General features: G+C 36.0%; 2 protein-coding genes across 3 annotated transcripts; one reads left to right on the top strand and one right to left on the bottom strand.

The window, feature by feature from the left end:
• Window positions 1-210: 210 nt before the first annotated feature.
• On the top strand, window positions 211-5,986 carry LOC135473720 (uncharacterized). The gene is made up of 6 exons (XM_064753589.1): window positions 211-460; window positions 734-798; window positions 1,303-1,340; window positions 2,935-3,014; window positions 4,240-4,302; window positions 4,930-5,986. The coding sequence occupies exons 1-6, from the start codon at window positions 275-277 to the stop codon at window positions 5,032-5,034; spliced, it is 537 nt and encodes a 178-aa protein (XP_064609659.1). The 5' UTR covers window positions 211-274; the 3' UTR covers window positions 5,035-5,986.
• A 2,938-nt stretch (window positions 5,987-8,924) lies between these two features.
• Window positions 8,925-17,528, bottom strand: LOC135466538 (baculoviral IAP repeat-containing protein 7-like). 2 transcript variants are annotated; one of them, XM_064744091.1, is made up of 7 exons: window positions 17,485-17,528; window positions 14,652-15,863; window positions 13,371-13,543; window positions 12,632-12,650; window positions 12,341-12,511; window positions 10,854-11,042; window positions 8,925-10,072 (listed from the first exon to the last, which is right to left on the bottom strand). In XM_064744091.1, exons 2-7 carry the CDS (start codon window positions 15,595-15,597, stop codon window positions 9,876-9,878), a joined length of 1,695 nt encoding a protein of 564 aa, XP_064600161.1. In that variant the 5' UTR covers window positions 15,598-15,863; window positions 17,485-17,528; the 3' UTR covers window positions 8,925-9,875. The 2 variants fall into 2 exon arrangements, with proteins under 2 accessions (XP_064600161.1, XP_064600153.1); XM_064744083.1 differs by lacking the exon at window positions 17,485-17,528 and adding an exon at window positions 16,981-17,474.
• Window positions 17,529-17,595: the final 67 nt, after the last annotated feature.

The following is a 17,595-nucleotide window of genomic DNA, read 5'->3' as shown; positions in this document are numbered from 1 at the left end:
GTTTGTGAAAATAAAACTTAAGTAAAAATGATAATCATGGAAAGGATAGCTTTTTATATGGCTGTTCAACAGTTTGAGCTAAAAGTTCTGCCAGTGATTATACATCTATTATTTAGATGATGTTAGTTTTGACTTCTTTAGATTGTGAAATGTGTATCTCATTGAAAATGTTGTTAAATGTTCAGTTAAGATTTATTTACATTTAAGTGACACTTATTCAACTAAGCTTGGATTTCCTCAAGTTAAATGTGTTTCTGAATCAAATGTATCTTTCATGATGGATCCAAGGGCTTATTTTGCTGATATGTTTAAGTGCTTCTGCTCTCTAGATTTGGCATCACCACCCCTTTCAGGAGACCAGGTTGTTAAGTGTGTGACTCTTCGACCTGATTTGGATTGTGAAACTGTGCAAGGCTTCATCAAACAAGAGTTTGACATAGAGAATAACAGAATTGTTCGTGTAAGTCATTATATAGAATTTTTTACTTGCATTGTAGCAATGATTAGTTTTGATGTTGTTGTTCATTTGTTTTTTTCAATGCATCAGATTCTTAAAGAAAAAAAGTTTCGCTGAAAAAAATGTGTTCATTAATTAAGCACATTTGCATGTATTTAAGTATTTTTCAATACACACATGGCAGTAATAATGTCATGTGTTTACCAGTCAAACAGTTGTTGTAAATCTCATTTCATATTTGTTTGATGTTTGATTCACTTTGTATTCTATGTCTAGGTAAGAAATAAGAATGGTTCATTGATTCCTGTGGGTGCTGGGATGAAAACAAATATCCAGGCTGAGTAAGTTAACATCATTGTTTAAGAAAACAGACATCTACAGATTGATTTATACCTTTCGTGACTAATTTAGACAGTCTCATTTTACTAGCTGTTTACATGACAGGTGTACACCCAGACACGAGGAGGGAGTTCAAAACCGGCTTGGTACTAGGAATTTGTAGATTCCCCTGCTCTCTAAGCTTGAAGTGCCTTGGTGACAATTAGACGTCGATGACAATCATTTGTGGCCTTTTACACAGTCTAAAGTTCTTCGAAGATTCCTTGTCTTCCGCAAATATGATCTGCATTTCAGTTGTGTATGCTGGGCACTCTAATTTCCTCTACCCATAACACTGACTGAAATTGTTTGAGTAGTAAATACTAATAAAATACTACAAGTTTCTAATGTATCTAGGTGGATTAATAACTGTAGGTCTAGATGCAGTTTATGTTATGCCTTACTGTTATATCAAGTGATATACGGATGATACCATCAGAATTAATTCTAATGTCATTGTTTTATAGGCCTTACACCCTGGAAGTTGTGAGAATCCATCAGACTGGTAGGTATTTTGAATATAAGTGTGTTTTTTTTCCCTCACAAATATTATGTTGATTCATGTCACTTTTGCATAGTGAAAAGTAAATGGAAATGTCTGTTTTACTATAGCTATCTAAATATTTATACTACATATAAATTATAAACCTATAATACATTCATCAATCAACTTCCTTATGAACAATTATTTTGTGACTGGTGACAAAATTTAATACCTGTTTCATATAATTACAGTGTTTCCATATTTAATGAAACATACAGTATATAATCACCGGACCAGAAAAATAATAAAAAAACTTTTTCCGGATTTGCACACAGATTAGCTGTGTATACACATACAAACTTCCCTTTGTCTTCAAGAACAACTTCAAGAACACAAAACTTGGAGAATCCCATGAGAGATAATCATAAGTGTATATCCCTGAAATCCTGGCCTGTGAAAATTCAGTGTCATTAGAATTGTGAAGGGCTGAACCAATAGAGTGCAAGTGTGGAATATGAGTCATCTTTAAGCTTTACATTCAGAACTATAGCATCCTGGTGTCTGTCTGTGTTTTCTTGACCCCTTAATCTGAAAGTCAGTCACGTGCATCTTTGTCACCAATGAATCACTGTTTTGAGGAAAACATCTGTAAACATCCAGGAAACAACTGCTTGAACTGAAAGAAAGTATTAAAAGGAAGTTTTCACCAAAAAGTATGTGTGTGCACAAATACACGTTTGTAGTCTTCCTTTTTTTTGACCAAATGAAATGCAATTAAATTTAATGATTGACTTTTTGGACCACTGTAGGGGTCATTGATGTCTCAAATAATTTTTTCATCCTGTATGCCATGATTAAAATGTTTGAGTAGGTCTTCTTATATGCTCATCATTAACGGTATGGGGGGCCTCTGTGGCTCAGTTGGTTAGCGCGCTAGTCTAGTATCTCGCTAGACCCAGGAGTCTCTCACCAATGTGGTCGCTGTGAGTTCAAGTCCAGCTCATGCTGGCTTCCTCTCCAGCCGTAAGTGGGAAGGTCTGGCAGCAACCTGCAGATGGTCATGGGTTTTCCCCGGGCTCTGCCTGGTTTCCTCCCACCATAATGCTGGCCACCGTTGTATAAGTGAAATATTCTTGAATACTGCGTAAAACACAAATCAAATAAGTAAATAAATTGATGGTATGGCATTCGTCCTTCTGTCCTTGAACGCTATATTGACAGACCATTTGACTTAGAACTTGCCAACTTATAGTGCTTATGCACCTACTTTTAACCCAGAAATGTACAGAAAATGGATCTCAATGACATAAATTTGACAGATTTATATCCATTTGTATGATATGGTAATGATTTTTCATGTTGTTAGCATGATATCTATTGAACTGCTTCACTGGAAGCTTGTAAACTTGAGGGGCTTGCGAACTTTGGTCAAGAAACTGATTGAAAGTGGATATCAATAGGTGGATCTTCTAAAATTTTCTTTGTCCATGAGTAGTCACTAGAATTTCTTCCCAATCTTATGTATGCCTATTTTCATTATTGTGAGCATATTTACACTAAAGCTCCCCCCTCCCCCCACCCATGTTCATTATTTGACTATATTTTTCATCTATAGTAAAGCCTTCTCCAAGAACTGTAAAACTGGCCACATACAATGAAACCATGAAGAAAAAGATGACCAGCATTGTACAACGGGTGAGTCAGATGTTTACTTCATCAGCTGGACCGTTTTAAGAAACACGACTTAACTCATAACATAAATAGTGTGGACAGATAGTGAGAGTACTATATGTCAAAATGACTTGAGTAATAGTGGGAGTGTGAATGGTGGAATGACGAGAATGAGTCAGTGTGGATTTTTGTGAATGTCTTGAATGATTTGAACTTTGAAGCTACATTTTATTTCTATTCCAATATATATTTAGGAAGTAATAGGCCCTTTGGATTTCAAGATTTAATAAAATATAAACAGGACTGAGCAGAACTGCCCCCATTTTTGATAAAAATGGAGAAAACATGAAATTACATATTGTTCAGATGAAAGAGTGCGAGAAGTTAGTTGTATCTGTGGTTATCTGTGGTTTTCAATATTTTTTTTGATTTTTCCTCAAAAAGAAAGAAATTGAAATAAATTTTGTTTGGTGGGTATTTGGTACCACCTCATGGTATATATTGTCTTTGCATACTAATGTTATAAATGAGGATGTAACACATGTTTAATAAATATATTTGCACTAGAATTTGGTCTTTTCAGCTAACAGATGTTCAACCTGGATTTTGATCATATTTATATTTTTAATATATTGATAAATATTATCATAATTCAGATTAAATGCATGTGTTTGGATATAAACATCAAGTTTACATGCATCACATACTTATTTAGAACATTATTAAGGAAAGGCAATATATAGCCGGAGATGATAACAAATACCCACCATACAAAATATTTTCTAAAAATCTTTTCCTCCTAAAGAAAAAATAAAATAAAATATGAAAGACCATATTTTCAAATAAAGTTTTATGCTCTTTCATCTGATTATGGCATTATATTTTATGTTTTATTCTCCATTGGTACATGTATATAACCGTTTATGCTTACTGTTGTGGTTTTGGTTAGGTCACGTCCAATGGCTCGTTTACAAAATGAATGCCTTTAATGCTTGTCAATTGATGTCATGTCTTCATATTCCATGCACAAAAATAGTACCTAAGAACAGTGATCGTGAATCGTTAACTTTTAGACTTAATAGGACAACCAATATGTAAATCAGTTATGACAGCACTACCCAAACCCCCAGTTTTTGTAGGTATGTTTATAGAATATGTATTAAAGTACAGAATACAGAGCATTGTACTATAACCTGTGACTGGTATGTTTCAGATTAAAACTGTTTTGAATTCCTTTTTTTTTTTGCAGATTGAAACTTTAGAAAAAGTCACATCAGATTTGCATTCAAGAAGAAGGCAAAGGATTAAAACTGTAAGACTCATTTTACTTCGTACACTAATCTCTGTGAAATATTCCACTGAATTGTGATGCTGTAAAAAATCCCATACATATGCCTATGTACTTTGTCATATTATTTGCTATAATTGCCAAGGTTTTTATAAAAGCAAGATGCAGAGCTCTTTACTTTGCATTGTGCAGTGGTTACCTTCTGACTTGTTGGGTTTCCTTGTCAAGTTGCCTTCATGCCATACACTAAAACTACAAGAGAAGTCATCTTGAATACAGCTTACTGAAATATTGAACAAATGTAAAGGTTCACATTAAACTCAGCGTTACTTCATATAGGTCTTCACAGCTTTAAAGGGCCTTCAGTGACTTACTAGCTGATGTATACCTTGCCGGGGGACCTGATGCCCTTGAGAATTGTCTTTGAATTTATGTCGACCAGCTGGAACTTGACCATTGGAAGGTTATCGGCTACCTCATGAGGTGGGAAGGTATTGACAGACCCTGTCCGGTTTCCTCCATGCCTAAACCAGACCAGTGAAAAGTACTGTACGGAATTAAACTGAAAAACTTACGTATGGTCAAAAATACCACTCAAACGAATGAAACATACTGTGCATAGGTTTAGCAGTCTCTCTTCTTGTCATACAGGAAACAGATGAATTGGAAAGAAAATTGTTATTTTTGAACAAAAGATTTGATGAAGCAGAGAAAACCTCCTGGAAGGGTATGTTTAAGAAGCATCCATTATGGTGATACAGACTGGACTCATTATACAGTTCCATTTATAATATCTGATAATGGTGTTATGAGGATGGTGTGAGTGCTGAAAGCTAAACTGCCAGCTGTAAACAGAAGCAGCAGTTTTCTTGCTGGTGATGTAAAGTTTAAGCTCCAGAAGCCGATTTCACTTTCAGTCGAACATTGTTTATTTGATGGGTGTAGTAATGTTGTTAACTTGTTTGTATTTGAATGCAAAGACACCTTGAAACACAATTCTCAAAAATGGGGAAAAATGAGAAAGTCATGTGACTAATGAAATGATCGATGACATTGAAGATTATTCTAAATAATATACTGACAAGGTTATAATTATGCAGTTATACCTACTAAATTAAAATTAGTTTTCTCAGTGATAGGTGAAACCAAAGGTTACCCATCGCAAGCAACAGGTGTGTTTTTCCACATTATTTTTGGAAATTTCCAAAATATTTTTTGAGCCAGAATTCACCATATCAAATCTATTCTTAGAACTTTTATTATCAGTATTGTATTTCTTAGAAAGTAGCATGATGTTTAGTGCCCAAGACCAATGTTTACAGGTAGAGAAACTTTTGCACAGGTAGAAAAAAAAAGTGTCACATGTTAGTTTAAAGAGAATAATTCATTCTCTGACAGTTGTGGCTCTTCATATGAACCTGAGATAAAGTGCTGTTTTGAGGGCAGTTGTATTAATGGAGATACTCTTTGTCCATTTTCCTGATTGAAATCCTGTAAATCAATCGTAGCACGTGGCTTCTGACACCTGAGATCAACACAGGTTATCACTAGAGGTCAGATAGTCTGTGGAAGTATGTATCAAACCTGTGATTTTTATTTAGTATCGATTGAGTGTATGTTGTTTCATCCATTAACCATAATAAGAGTTAAATATTCCTGACCAAAGTCTTGAATGAGGAGAGAGGAGGGAGTAAGTGCTTTTGTCCTACACCTGTATATATATATATATATATATATATATATATATATATATATATATGTATATATATATATATATGTATATATATATATATATATATATATAAATACATACATATATATGTATTTGGTAGCATTAGTTTTGTATGCCGGAAATTGTCAGTATTTTCATGAACCCAGCTTAGTTTGAATTACAGCATTTTACAAATATCGTTTTTACACATACATATCTAGCATAAGGTGAAGAATTCTATCTTGACTTTAGCCAAGCCAAAGGTAGTGTCCAATGTGGTGAGGAGTGATTTGTAAACGTGTTCATTATTTTACCTTTTTGGGTTTGTTCCAACAGAAAATGGGAAATTTTAAAGGTGGTTGTAATTTAAGGGGAACTATATATTTCAAATGAAAACTATAAACTATGCTTTGTGTACTGGATAAGTTTATATTGACCAAACGGTAAATCAACTACATTCTTAGGCCTCCCATGTCTATCTATACTGGCAGTAGCCTTCCACTCACATAAATTACGTCACACGTACGTCATAGTTCAATTTGACATGTATATTGTTCACCAGAAGCGTTTATATATATATATATATATATATATATATATATATATATATATATATATATAATGTAAAAACATCATGTTGATAATTGTGCAAAAAACAGGGTCAATTTATTTTTATTTTCAATGCTCTTTTTGCAGAGATGAGGTGCATGTGTTGGGGGGGGAGCGGGTGGGGTGTTCTATTTATTAAAAAAATCATTTTCTCCTGAAATATGGGACCCCTCTATGATTGTTCTTTTTAGGCAATTTAATTCTTATGCTTGTAAAGTCGAGTGTTATTTTCTGTCCCACGCCCTTTTTATGCCACACTTACCATTATAACTACATGTACTTGTGATTCTTATGAAATTGTCGATGAAACAAGCGTAGTGACTTCAGTCATGAATTTTATAGTGGTTACAAACAAAATTTTTTGCATCAGATTTCTCCACATTCTCTCATGTCTTCCAGGTTACTTGGTAAACTTCACATTCAGAGCTTGTATGTCTCAGAGAATGTCAGAAAGTTAGCTATTTGGTAAGCTGTAGCTATGATTTTTCAAAGAATAATCTGATAAGACAAAGAACCAATATCTAATTTACTCTTGGGTTGTACGACTTGCACATTCAGAAAAGTGCTTCTTTGGGTAATGGCAAGAAACAATACTGTTACAGCAGCATGTGCACTTATCACTGTGGCAACGTTATGACCACTGTAGTACTACATGTTACGGTAGTTACACACGTGTAACACGAAGAACACTGTGAAACCATTCTTTTGCTATTAGTTCTTTGCTTTGCACATGCCTAGCAGCCAAATAATGCCTTCCATTGTCGTGTCATTTTTGTCCCATTGACTGTTAGTTTGCATTAAAATGTCAAAATGTGTTGATATGAACACGTTTAGGTTCCCTAAAGTGATTTTAGTGCAAAGATTGTCTTTAAACACATACACCCTCTAGGTCATAGGTGTTGTTTTATATGTAAATGCCGGTCGTGGGTTTCCCCCCTCGGGATCTGCCTGGTTTCTTCCCACCGTGATGCTGGCAGCTGTCGTATAAGTGAAATATTCTTGAGTACAGCATAAAACACCAGTCAAATAAATAAATAAATATTTCAAGGCAAACAAACTCTATAGCTGTAGACGAAGGTCCTGGTCAATGATTAGAAACTTATAACTATTGTTACTTATATGTGAAAATAAATTAAGTGTTATGTCTGTATTTTACAAACAAGTAGTTCCAGATGGTATGTGTTTTCAAGGTAGCTGTTAATGGTTCATGTGTCAAGAAGAGAAACATTTTTAATGTTAAGTGGATGACATTAATTTACATAAGATCCTTAATTTACATAAATCAATTATTTACATCGAGTCTAAATCTCTAGTATTATCTGTAATTACATGTTATTATTACAGTTATTATTATTATTTTGTTTCTAACTTAGCATCACTTAGGCATCATGGTATTTATTTCTATGAAATATATTTTGTCACAGATCTTCATTAATATGGCATAGATGTATGTATATGTTTTATTATCTTGTCATTTTTAGAGAATATTAAATATTTTTATTATGGTCCCATGTACATGTATTCACTGACTTTTGTCATTCTTTAATTGAAGCACTCGCGAGTCAGGAGGTTTGTTAGTGCCAGGTGAGAGTCAATGGTTACCTTGGGCAATCTGGTTTCATCCATTCATAAACCTGAAAACTGTCTTGTTAAAAAAAAACTTCTGAGAATGGTTTTAAACCCCCAATCAAATCATTAAATAATTCACTCCCAATAACACCATCAGTTGACACTAAGTCTGTACTTCATGACTGAAATTATTGAGTATTCTCATCGCTAGCAACAGGCCTACATTTAGGCATACTAAAATTCCTGAGCCCCTGAACAACCAATTCATCAAATACCAGGATGTACCTCATAAATGAAATCTAACATTCTGAAGTACCAAATCTCATACAAATGATACATGGTTTGACTAACAACCATTTTGTTTTTCATAATATATCTTTAATACTGAGATTTCAAAGGTTGGTTGATGCCATCTTACATAGCTATTGGGGTGAGTTATTTACCTTTTGTTTATTTACTGTGCAGATGCAGCAAGTAGGAGTAAATTGTGCAAGTAAGTGCCAAGTGCCAAGACAAATCATAGAGGTGAAGATTCAGGTAAAGACAACATGTACCAATATTGATATATATCCATCCTGATCAGGTGCTCTACAAGAGTAGTGAAACTACAAAAAAATGAACGATTCATTCTGACTGATATTTGGGCACTTTATTTTGCCTTCATCACGAGAATGAATTTTACTGAAATTTTTAGTCGAATTGAGTTTAATTTTCAGGGATATACTGCTTGTGTAGTTGTTAACCTAGTTGTTAATCAGTGGAAAACAAGTTTCTACTCAGATCTTTTGATGGAAATCTCACCAAGCATGCGAATGCGTGACAAAAACAGACTTGCAGTATTAGTAATTACAATTAAAAGAATACTGACACACTATCATGACAGTAGTTTTAAAAATTGCTCACTCACACTTCCGAAGAACTCTTCTTTCCTGGCATGCCCTCAACTTAGAGTAGATAGGTAAGATAAGCTGCCTTTTTTTACACACTTCTGAAGAATGAACAACTCTTCTTTGCTGGCATGCTCTCAACTTAGAGCACATAGGTAAGACAAGCTGCCTTTTATAACACACTTCTGAAAAATGAACAACTCTTCTTGGCTGGGATACATTTCACTGTAAGCCTCACAAAAGATGCCCCAAGATTGTGCACAATCATAATCAAAGTTGTCAACAGTCATTGTTTGAAAATCAAGAATACACAAAGCATCCTGTATACACTTTCATTCAACATTGCTTTTTACACATACATGTATGTAGTTGTAAGTTGGTGGTAAATATTTAAGCACACCTTACATATAAAACTTAAATCTCTTACTTTGCAGGACAACTATGAAATGCATGCTGCACACTACATGAAGGTAAATCTCCACACTTCACACAGGCGCTTGTTCATCATGGCTGGGTGCATTGATTCCTGATATAAACGTACCACACTTGTTCACATTAGGCCATCATGCTGATTAAGCACATTTTCACTAGGGCAGAAGGATACAGCTGTGACATAAATGTGCAACACTCCCAACGTATGGTTGCCCTGATGAGATTGAAGCACAAAGACACATTGTACAATCATCTCATACATCAATCATCCCTGCTGACCAAACAGCTTTTCATGGCTGGGGCACAGGGATACATTTTAGTCAAAAGTGTACGCACAATCCCCATTATACACATTTTTTTATGGCTGGCATCCAAGGATATACATGTATTCATGACATAAATGTGCGCACACTTCCTTTGATGGTTGCCCTGCAAATTGGACAGTTTGTCAGGGCCGGTGCACACTCAGTGCAGCATACAAGGTGTCCACATGGCAAGAACACCACACTGGATTCTCTGTCCATGCAGATCTTGCACGTCATCTCTTCACGCAGCATTCGGTTTTCCTCCAACAAACTGTGGGCTTCTGTAAATAAAAACATTATGCATTGAAAGAATAGTGGGGTACTATCAAAAAACATATACTGGTAAAATGTTTCTAATATTTTTGGGGGAATTAATAAAATTATGTCATTGTATAAGGTAAGTTTTCCTAAAACCTTCTAATGGTACTCTGCCGAATGACGGAAGTACAAAAGGAGAGTGACAAGAAAAACACTAGATGTGGGATTAATAATTCACTACTGGTAATTTTTGTCAGTAAAACAAAGAATTATACTTTGAACTTCAAGAAACCAGGAACTGGCTTTCATCAGTTACAGAACAAAATATAGCTGCTAAAGCAGCGATGCCGGGGTTCAAGGTGTTGCCAACTTATGCAGTGTCACTTCCAGTTACCTTAATAGTGTCAATGTATAGATACACAACCAACTTTATTAGAAAGCCTACATTTTTCATTGCTTTAGTGCAATGTAAGTACATGTATACTGTATAGTATGTACTAGTATATGTAAATGACCGATCGTCATCAAACGTTATGGCCCACAGGTTTAGGTCTAGGTCTATCATGTGTTCAAATTTCAGTTTTCTAGCTCTCACCAATTTTTCTCAGCGACAAAATCATGAGGAATAATAATAACCATAAAAAAAAAATAATAAGAAGAACAGTCCAAACAATTATGATAGGTCTTCTAGCCAGAGGCCTGAACCCCAAATAAAAAATCAAAATTGAGTATGGAGAAGTACTTTTGCAGCATGCTGGCATGTGACACCTCTACACATGCAGCTATTACTGCTGAGGTGACTACCTTCAACTATATCACTGTTGGCACCGGTGACGTCTGAGCCCAAGGAGGTAGCTGAGTTAGCATTTTGTGCCAGGTGTCTCTGCGCTGGCCTTCTCCGAGATGTCTGTGAGGAGCCACTCTGTGTTTCTTCCTCCTCCTCCAAGTTAAACACTGCCTCCATCAGAGAGGCAGCATTGGGGAAGTCATCCCCTGAGAGCAATAATAAACTACATTAATACTTGTAGGAGTATGACACACTGAGAATTCAAATGTTGGTGCACATGTTTTTTAACCCTTTCTGTCTTATGGTTGGACAGTTTTTTTTACAACCTTTCTTTCAACATAGGCCATTTAAAAAGGCTTGCACTGGGTGCAAGATGACATGAAATATTGCAAGAGAAATGTCACAGCTGTTGTGAATTTGCTCGTTCTCTTTGAAATTATTTGCCCAAGGACATACGTGTAAATTAACATATTTAACACCATACTTGTCATATACTCAATTTAAATTATACGTTACATGATGTGGTCATGTTTTAGGTGCAGCCTCATTGTAGTATTAATTTATTTATTTATTTGATTGGTGTTTTACACCGTACTCAAGAATATTTCACTTATATGATGGCAGCCAGCATTATGGTGGGAGGAAACCTGGCACAGCCCGGTGGAAACCCACAACCATCCGCAGGTTGCTGCCAGACCTTCCCACCTATGCTGGCAGACCTTCATTACGCTGCGCTAGCGCGCTAACCGACTGAGACCACCCATTGTAGTATTAATAATACTAATAATACAACACATTAACATATATAATTTTAATATACATTTAGAAATACATGTTGTAATATGTGTTAATATTCTTGTACTGCCTCAGAGCTGGCATTCTGGTCGAAGTATGAAATATGGATTAATCCTGAAGTTTAAAACACCAGAGGTGCAAGCTAATGCAAAAATAATTAATGCCAATAATGTATAATATTGATCATTAGCTGATCGCAATATGATCTGAAAGTTGCCTTACATTTCTGCTATGGCTGAGTAACAAGCTCAATAGTTGACATTCTACTGCCAAAGACAGGTGTCGCTGAAGGTATTATTCGCTGAAGCATGTGTCCACTTAATATTCACAAAGAGCTGCGAGAAAGCAACTTCCACAGCAACCAGTATTGTAGGTATTATGTCACCATGGTAGGTACATGCACATAGCACTGTGTGCCCTTTGCAAAACAAGCCCAAACTGTCCAAAAGAACGGGAATACTAAACTGTAGTTCTTGAATTTACTGTATTGTACTGACATTGTACAGATAAAGGACCTATGGAGGAAATTTCTCATAATGTACAAGATTCCTTCCAGCTTTTGGAAGATGACAAAAGTGTTCTAAATGTGTTGTTTCTCCCAGAAAACCAATTGAAACTTTACACTTTTTACACCTGGTTAACATGTTTGCAAATAATGCTGTTCACGATTAGTCAAATTTGCAGTTGGGAAATAAAGACATCTGAATACCTGTTGTTTGTAGTCTCCTTTGAATGACTTTTTTAATCTTGTCTCGGGAATATCCCATACTGAGCACTGCCTGGACTGTAGGAGTATCCATCCTCGCATTGACTTGACGGGGCTCTATATGGTGTAAACCACCTGTCGTAGAAGATCCTTCACGTGTCCTCAACATTACACCTAGACACAAAAAAGCAAGCAAACAAACCATTCAACACATCACACTACAAGTGCAATTCACACTGACATGCACAGAAAAGACGGACAAGTAGTTGACAAGAGAAGAAAATGACTTTTTACCTAAACCAGTTCCAGGTCCCTGAAAAAAATCAAAGAAAGACATAATGATTACTTATTATATTAGTGTCTACAAACCAGCAAGTGAATTAGTAATGTTCAAAGAGAGTTTTATCATATCAAAGCATACTAAGATATCAATATAGAAATGTTTTTAAACAAACACATTAACCATTCATAGATTAATTCTTTAATCAGTCACATGTATATATATAAAAGCCTGACTAAAAATTATATGATTTTCAACCTAAGTTTCTATACTAATTTCCTTTCGTACATGTAAATTATAAACTGAATTTGCATGTGTTTTTATTTTTTTATTGGTGTTAAATGCTTCATCCAAGAATCACGTACTCTACTGTGCAAGGCACTTCAATATACAAACATGTACATATATAAGTTACCTGTAATAAGGTTAGAAAATTAACAAATGCAGTTCTGGTGTATGGTCATGTCCACCCTCAAAAAAAATAAAAAAATAAAAAGACACGACTCTGAAAAGTTTTTATTGGTATGCTTTTTGTTTATTTAGTCCCTTTCTTTTCATTAGCCAGAGGAAAGAAACATAATATTTCCCTGCTTTTTTTAAATAAATTTAGGTGAGGCCAAACAAAATTTTGTTTAAGGATGGCCTGATCTCTATAGTTGGTAAGACTATTCAAGCAAGAACACTAACATTTAGTTTATATAGGTCAAACGCTTAAGGAGTCAAAGGTTGACAGCAAATGAAGAGTTATCTCACCCTGGATGGAGAATTAGTTGCCTGGGCACTGTTGACAAAGTCATTTCCCTTGACCTTGAGGACATACCCACACCGTGGGAACCATTTCCCGTGCTCCGTCCAAGGATCGTCTTGTGGCTCCCAATTCCTCAATCCACCATCACAGAAGAAACATTTCACATTATCTCCATAACCTGGGCACAACAGAAAAAAAAAAGTGAGCAAAATTGTGAGGACTGGATGCTCCGCTTCCAGCGAGTTCTACTGGCTACACTGTCATTTCACTAAAGGCAGCCTAGAGAACCTGCTGTGAGACCAACCACAAAATTTTCAACAAACTGATTTTACACCCTCTTGCAAAGGGCAGAAAATGTTGTAACTAAGTGTGTTAAATGGCTACTCCAGTTTCAAGACCTGTATGTCCTCAATGCAGGGTTAAATCATAAGGATCTGAACTGCTTTGATAAATTGTCAAAAAAAAAAAAAAAAAAATGGCATTGTATTAAAACCCCTGTAGTTAGGTTCAGAGAATGATATGGAAACAAAAATTATCTGTTGTTTCCCATTTGCCTGGTATAACGTCATGCAAAACCACTTGGCATCATCCATCGGTGACTTCTAGCCCCAAATGACATTGTACTTTCATATGTGCAGGAAGTCAATCCAGCATAACTGAGTTACTCGACGTCACATCTGACTGATTCATCACATAATAAATATTATCATGTCACATCAAGAAAATTAAAAATTTTACAGAGACTACCAAAGATTTTGTTTTTGGGGACTCTTCTCTTACAGGAGTGAAATAGTGTAAATAGTAAATCTCGTTGAACCATTAGCTGAGCTTAGCTTTGTTCCATAGGGTATCCTTCGTATCATTTTAATATTTTGGCCTTGTTTCTCTAGGGATTTTAACAGCACTTTAAATGACAATACTTGATACTGATAGCAAATGTTACTATTTTTCTGATAAAACTGTTGCCAGTTGTCTTCTTGAGCACCCATCACAGTCCAGACAGAAAGATATCACACAAATATAATGAACTTTAGTTAACTCTAAAAATAAAACTAGGCTTAAATCTGAATGCACAATGAGACAACTCGACTACTGTGACAGTCCTCTTTGTCCTTATCTTCCTCTTACTAGGTTACTGTGCTTCTATGTCTGCTATAAAAAAATGGCCTAATTAGAAAGAGATACCAAATTCCTCACTCTGTACAGGGACATGTACAGGCCCCCTTCCCCTCCCAAAAGGGTAACACATGTACAAATTTATCAATCAGCAGCTACACTGTCCTTACCTGCATAATAAAATCCTGCTGTGGCTAGTTCCTGAGGGCGCTGCTTTTTATTAGGAGGCCACTTGGTGAAGGATGACACCCTGGTGGACTGTGATTCGAATTCTGGGTGGCGTGGCCGATCTGGTAAAACTCTATCATCTGTCCAGCGCATCATAACGACATGAGTAGACGCACCAGCATTTGATAAGGGTACATTGTCTGTAGGATCCCCTTTAATGAAAGGACAGTTTGGAAAATGACTTCTGTGCTCTGCCATTGCATCATCCCCTTCCTCCCAGTTTCTGAGAATTCCTTTGCAAAATACACACTTCACTCTGTCCACACAATCTGTGTAGTAAAACCCAGCCTTAGCTAGATCTCGGGGATGTACTGGAGCATCTTGGGGCCAGTTCACAAATGTGCTAAGTCGAAATTCTTCTTCTACTAAACGTTCATCAGTTATGTCCATCACTTCACAGCCCATTTCATTTGATTCCATGTCCAGCTCATCCATGGCATCAGTCACCACTGAGCTGTTTAGCTGCCTCGAAGTCATTCTTGAACGATTTCCGTTTGTGTTCTGCATTATTGTGTCCAAGAGATCTGCAAACTTTAAAGTAGAATCAAAAGTTGTCTGTCCTTGTTGCAACCATGAAAGCAATGCTTCTGCCACCGATGCGTCTGAGGGTGGTGTGATAGGGACGTTGTCTTCTGCTGTACCTGTGACGATTGGACAACTTGGGCTTAACAGCCTGTGCGTGACAGAAGGTATTTCCTCTGCCTTCCAGTCACTTTTTTCCCTCTTACAGCTGTAACAGGTCACCGTATCCCCCTGTCCACTGTAATAAAACCCCTCCTGAGCTAACAGGATGGGATGAGCTAGCGAGGAACTTGGCCAATTAATGAAAGTTCTCAGACGGATTTCTTCACGTTTTAAATTATGTTCAGTGTTCCCACCCAAAGGCATTGTTCAGTTTTGCACGCCATCACAAACTATCTGGATTTGTTTAGTCTTTCAGATAAATTATATATGTGTCAAAGAATTTAACTTGAAGCTGTCATCAGAAAGAGTAATTCAAACAAAGCCTGTATTTCACCAAGAAATCAAAGGTTTACTGGCTGTGACGAGCACTGACTAGGGCATTAACTCTCAGCTATCATCCTGTATGACGTGGTCTTCATCCAATGACTTCCTCAAAATCCCCTATCCCCTGAATGCACTGCTGTAAAACCCTTTAACATACAATGAAATTAAAAAATTAAAACTAGTAATATTAAGAACAATAAACCTCAATTCCCTAACTATCCAATCTTTGTGTACTAGCTGTTATGTGATTAAAGTGAACGATAAAAACAAAAAGAAACAAGTAAACATCAATTGAAAGACTGGTGTAACATCTACCGTTATTAATTCCAATATTTTTTTTCTCGATTTATATTGAATGAACCAAAATGAATTCTACGGTGGCCTTACATCAGGGTGGTCTTAATTTAGAGTGAATGTATTCCTCAACCTTTCGAATATGAGAGATCAACTTTCAGTGCAATTTATGCAGATTTTTAATTTGAATTTGGAGACAGTTTCAGGGCTTCACAAAAAGCATACATGTAATTTGATCAGTCAACACACAATAATGCCTTCAGAATATACTAGAATAAACAGCTCACAAATACTCAAATGGATTACAGAAGTACTTACTAAGATATAAGATTCCCGTCACTTACATGTCTACAATACTGTATTCTTTCATTTAGGTGACTGCATACAACGTAGGGGTAATGAACTCTGGTTTATTTGACATATATTTATCACCTACAATAACTAACTCTTTCGTCAGATGTACATCAACATATATCACACATTACATTATACAGATCTTTCAGTTAATTATATCCAGTCCTCTACAGAGATACAAGTTGTTAATAAACTACTAACAATCTGGAAAATATCTAAATAGACACACTATGTAAACATTTTGCTAAAAAAGCAAAAAAACTACAATAATAATGTTTAAAATATATATGTAGTTAGCTATATGTTGAACACTGGAGTTGGGGTATGTTTCACAAAGCACATGCAGTATAATAGGTGTCTGACACACACATGCCGAGCTAGCAAAATGAAATTAGATATCGACAAGATATTTTGGTTGTCTTGGTAGGGGCAACAGTACAATGCTACCTGCACATTGTGAAACTGAATGTAGTGAGAGAGCCAGTACCGATCATGATAAATGCGTGGCCTGTAACCTAAATATAGTAGAAAGATACACTAACCTATAGCCACACTAAACAGATAACAGATAACTTATGACTGCATACAGGATATTTCGGCCAATATATTACAAACCTGACTGTAGTAGTTGGTAAACAAGAAAGCAATTCCTGAGAATGACGAGTAAGCATATGGAGGGTGTAACATCACAGTGAGGCTTGAGGCTGAGAATGACTGGGTGTTTATTATTATACCGGTACTCAAGATTTTCCTGCAGTTTTTCATGACCATATATTAAGTTGGATTAAGTGAGGGCATATGTTCACACACTATGTGTCCACTTGTGCACGTTATGTTAACATCCTATTAAATTATCCTTTTACTTCACTTTGTCACACTCATTAGTCGAGCATAGTTTCATTTTCAACTTCTCCAAACATACTACGCATTTCATCTTCAGCCCGGATGTTTATGCTATCGCATTCTGAAACCAGGACCGGCTTCCATTCACACTCTTCCATTCATGTTTCTTTGTATTTATAATCCATGGTCAAAGTCTAAAAAGACAGACTAGACCCTTCCGGAGCACTCTTTTCACTGTCAGGTGGAAAAGACAGCTTACAAATGTAAATAAGTTACCTCGGTTTCAGCTGTTATATTTTAGCAGTTCTCATATCTGTCCGCTAGAGGGCGTGTACAGCCAGGTCACGTGCCTGGTTTCCATGTACACGTGTGTACAAATGGCGGACA

This window comes from Liolophura sinensis, chromosome 1, assembly GCF_032854445.1.
Source record: "Liolophura sinensis isolate JHLJ2023 chromosome 1, CUHK_Ljap_v2, whole genome shotgun sequence".
NCBI lineage: Eukaryota > Metazoa > Mollusca > Polyplacophora > Chitonida > Chitonidae > Liolophura > Liolophura sinensis.
The sequence above is the reverse complement of the archived record's forward strand: the minus strand, read 5'-3'. Positions and strand labels throughout refer to the sequence as shown.

Excerpts from the sequence above, each read along its gene's own strand:
- LOC135473720 (XM_064753589.1), top strand. The coding sequence starts at position 275 with ATGATGGATCCAAGGGCTTATTTTGCTGATATGTTTAAGTGCTTCTGC. Across the intron at positions 1,341-2,934 it reads TGTGAGAATCCATCAGACTG|TAAAGCCTTCTCCAAGAACT; the intron begins GTAGGTATTTTG and ends TTTCATCTATAG. Across the intron at positions 3,015-4,239 it reads TGACCAGCATTGTACAACGG|ATTGAAACTTTAGAAAAAGT; the intron begins GTGAGTCAGATG and ends TTTTTTTTGCAG.
- LOC135466538 (XM_064744091.1), bottom strand. The coding sequence starts at position 15,597 with ATGCCTTTGGGTGGGAACACTGAACATAATTTAAAACGTGAAGAAATC. Across the intron at positions 11,043-12,340 it reads AAGGAGACTACAAACAACAG|GGGATGACTTCCCCAATGCT; the intron begins GTATTCAGATGT and ends TATTGCTCTCAG. Across the intron at positions 10,073-10,853 it reads CAACAGTGATATAGTTGAAG|AAGCCCACAGTTTGTTGGAG; the intron begins GTAGTCACCTCA and ends TTTTATTTACAG.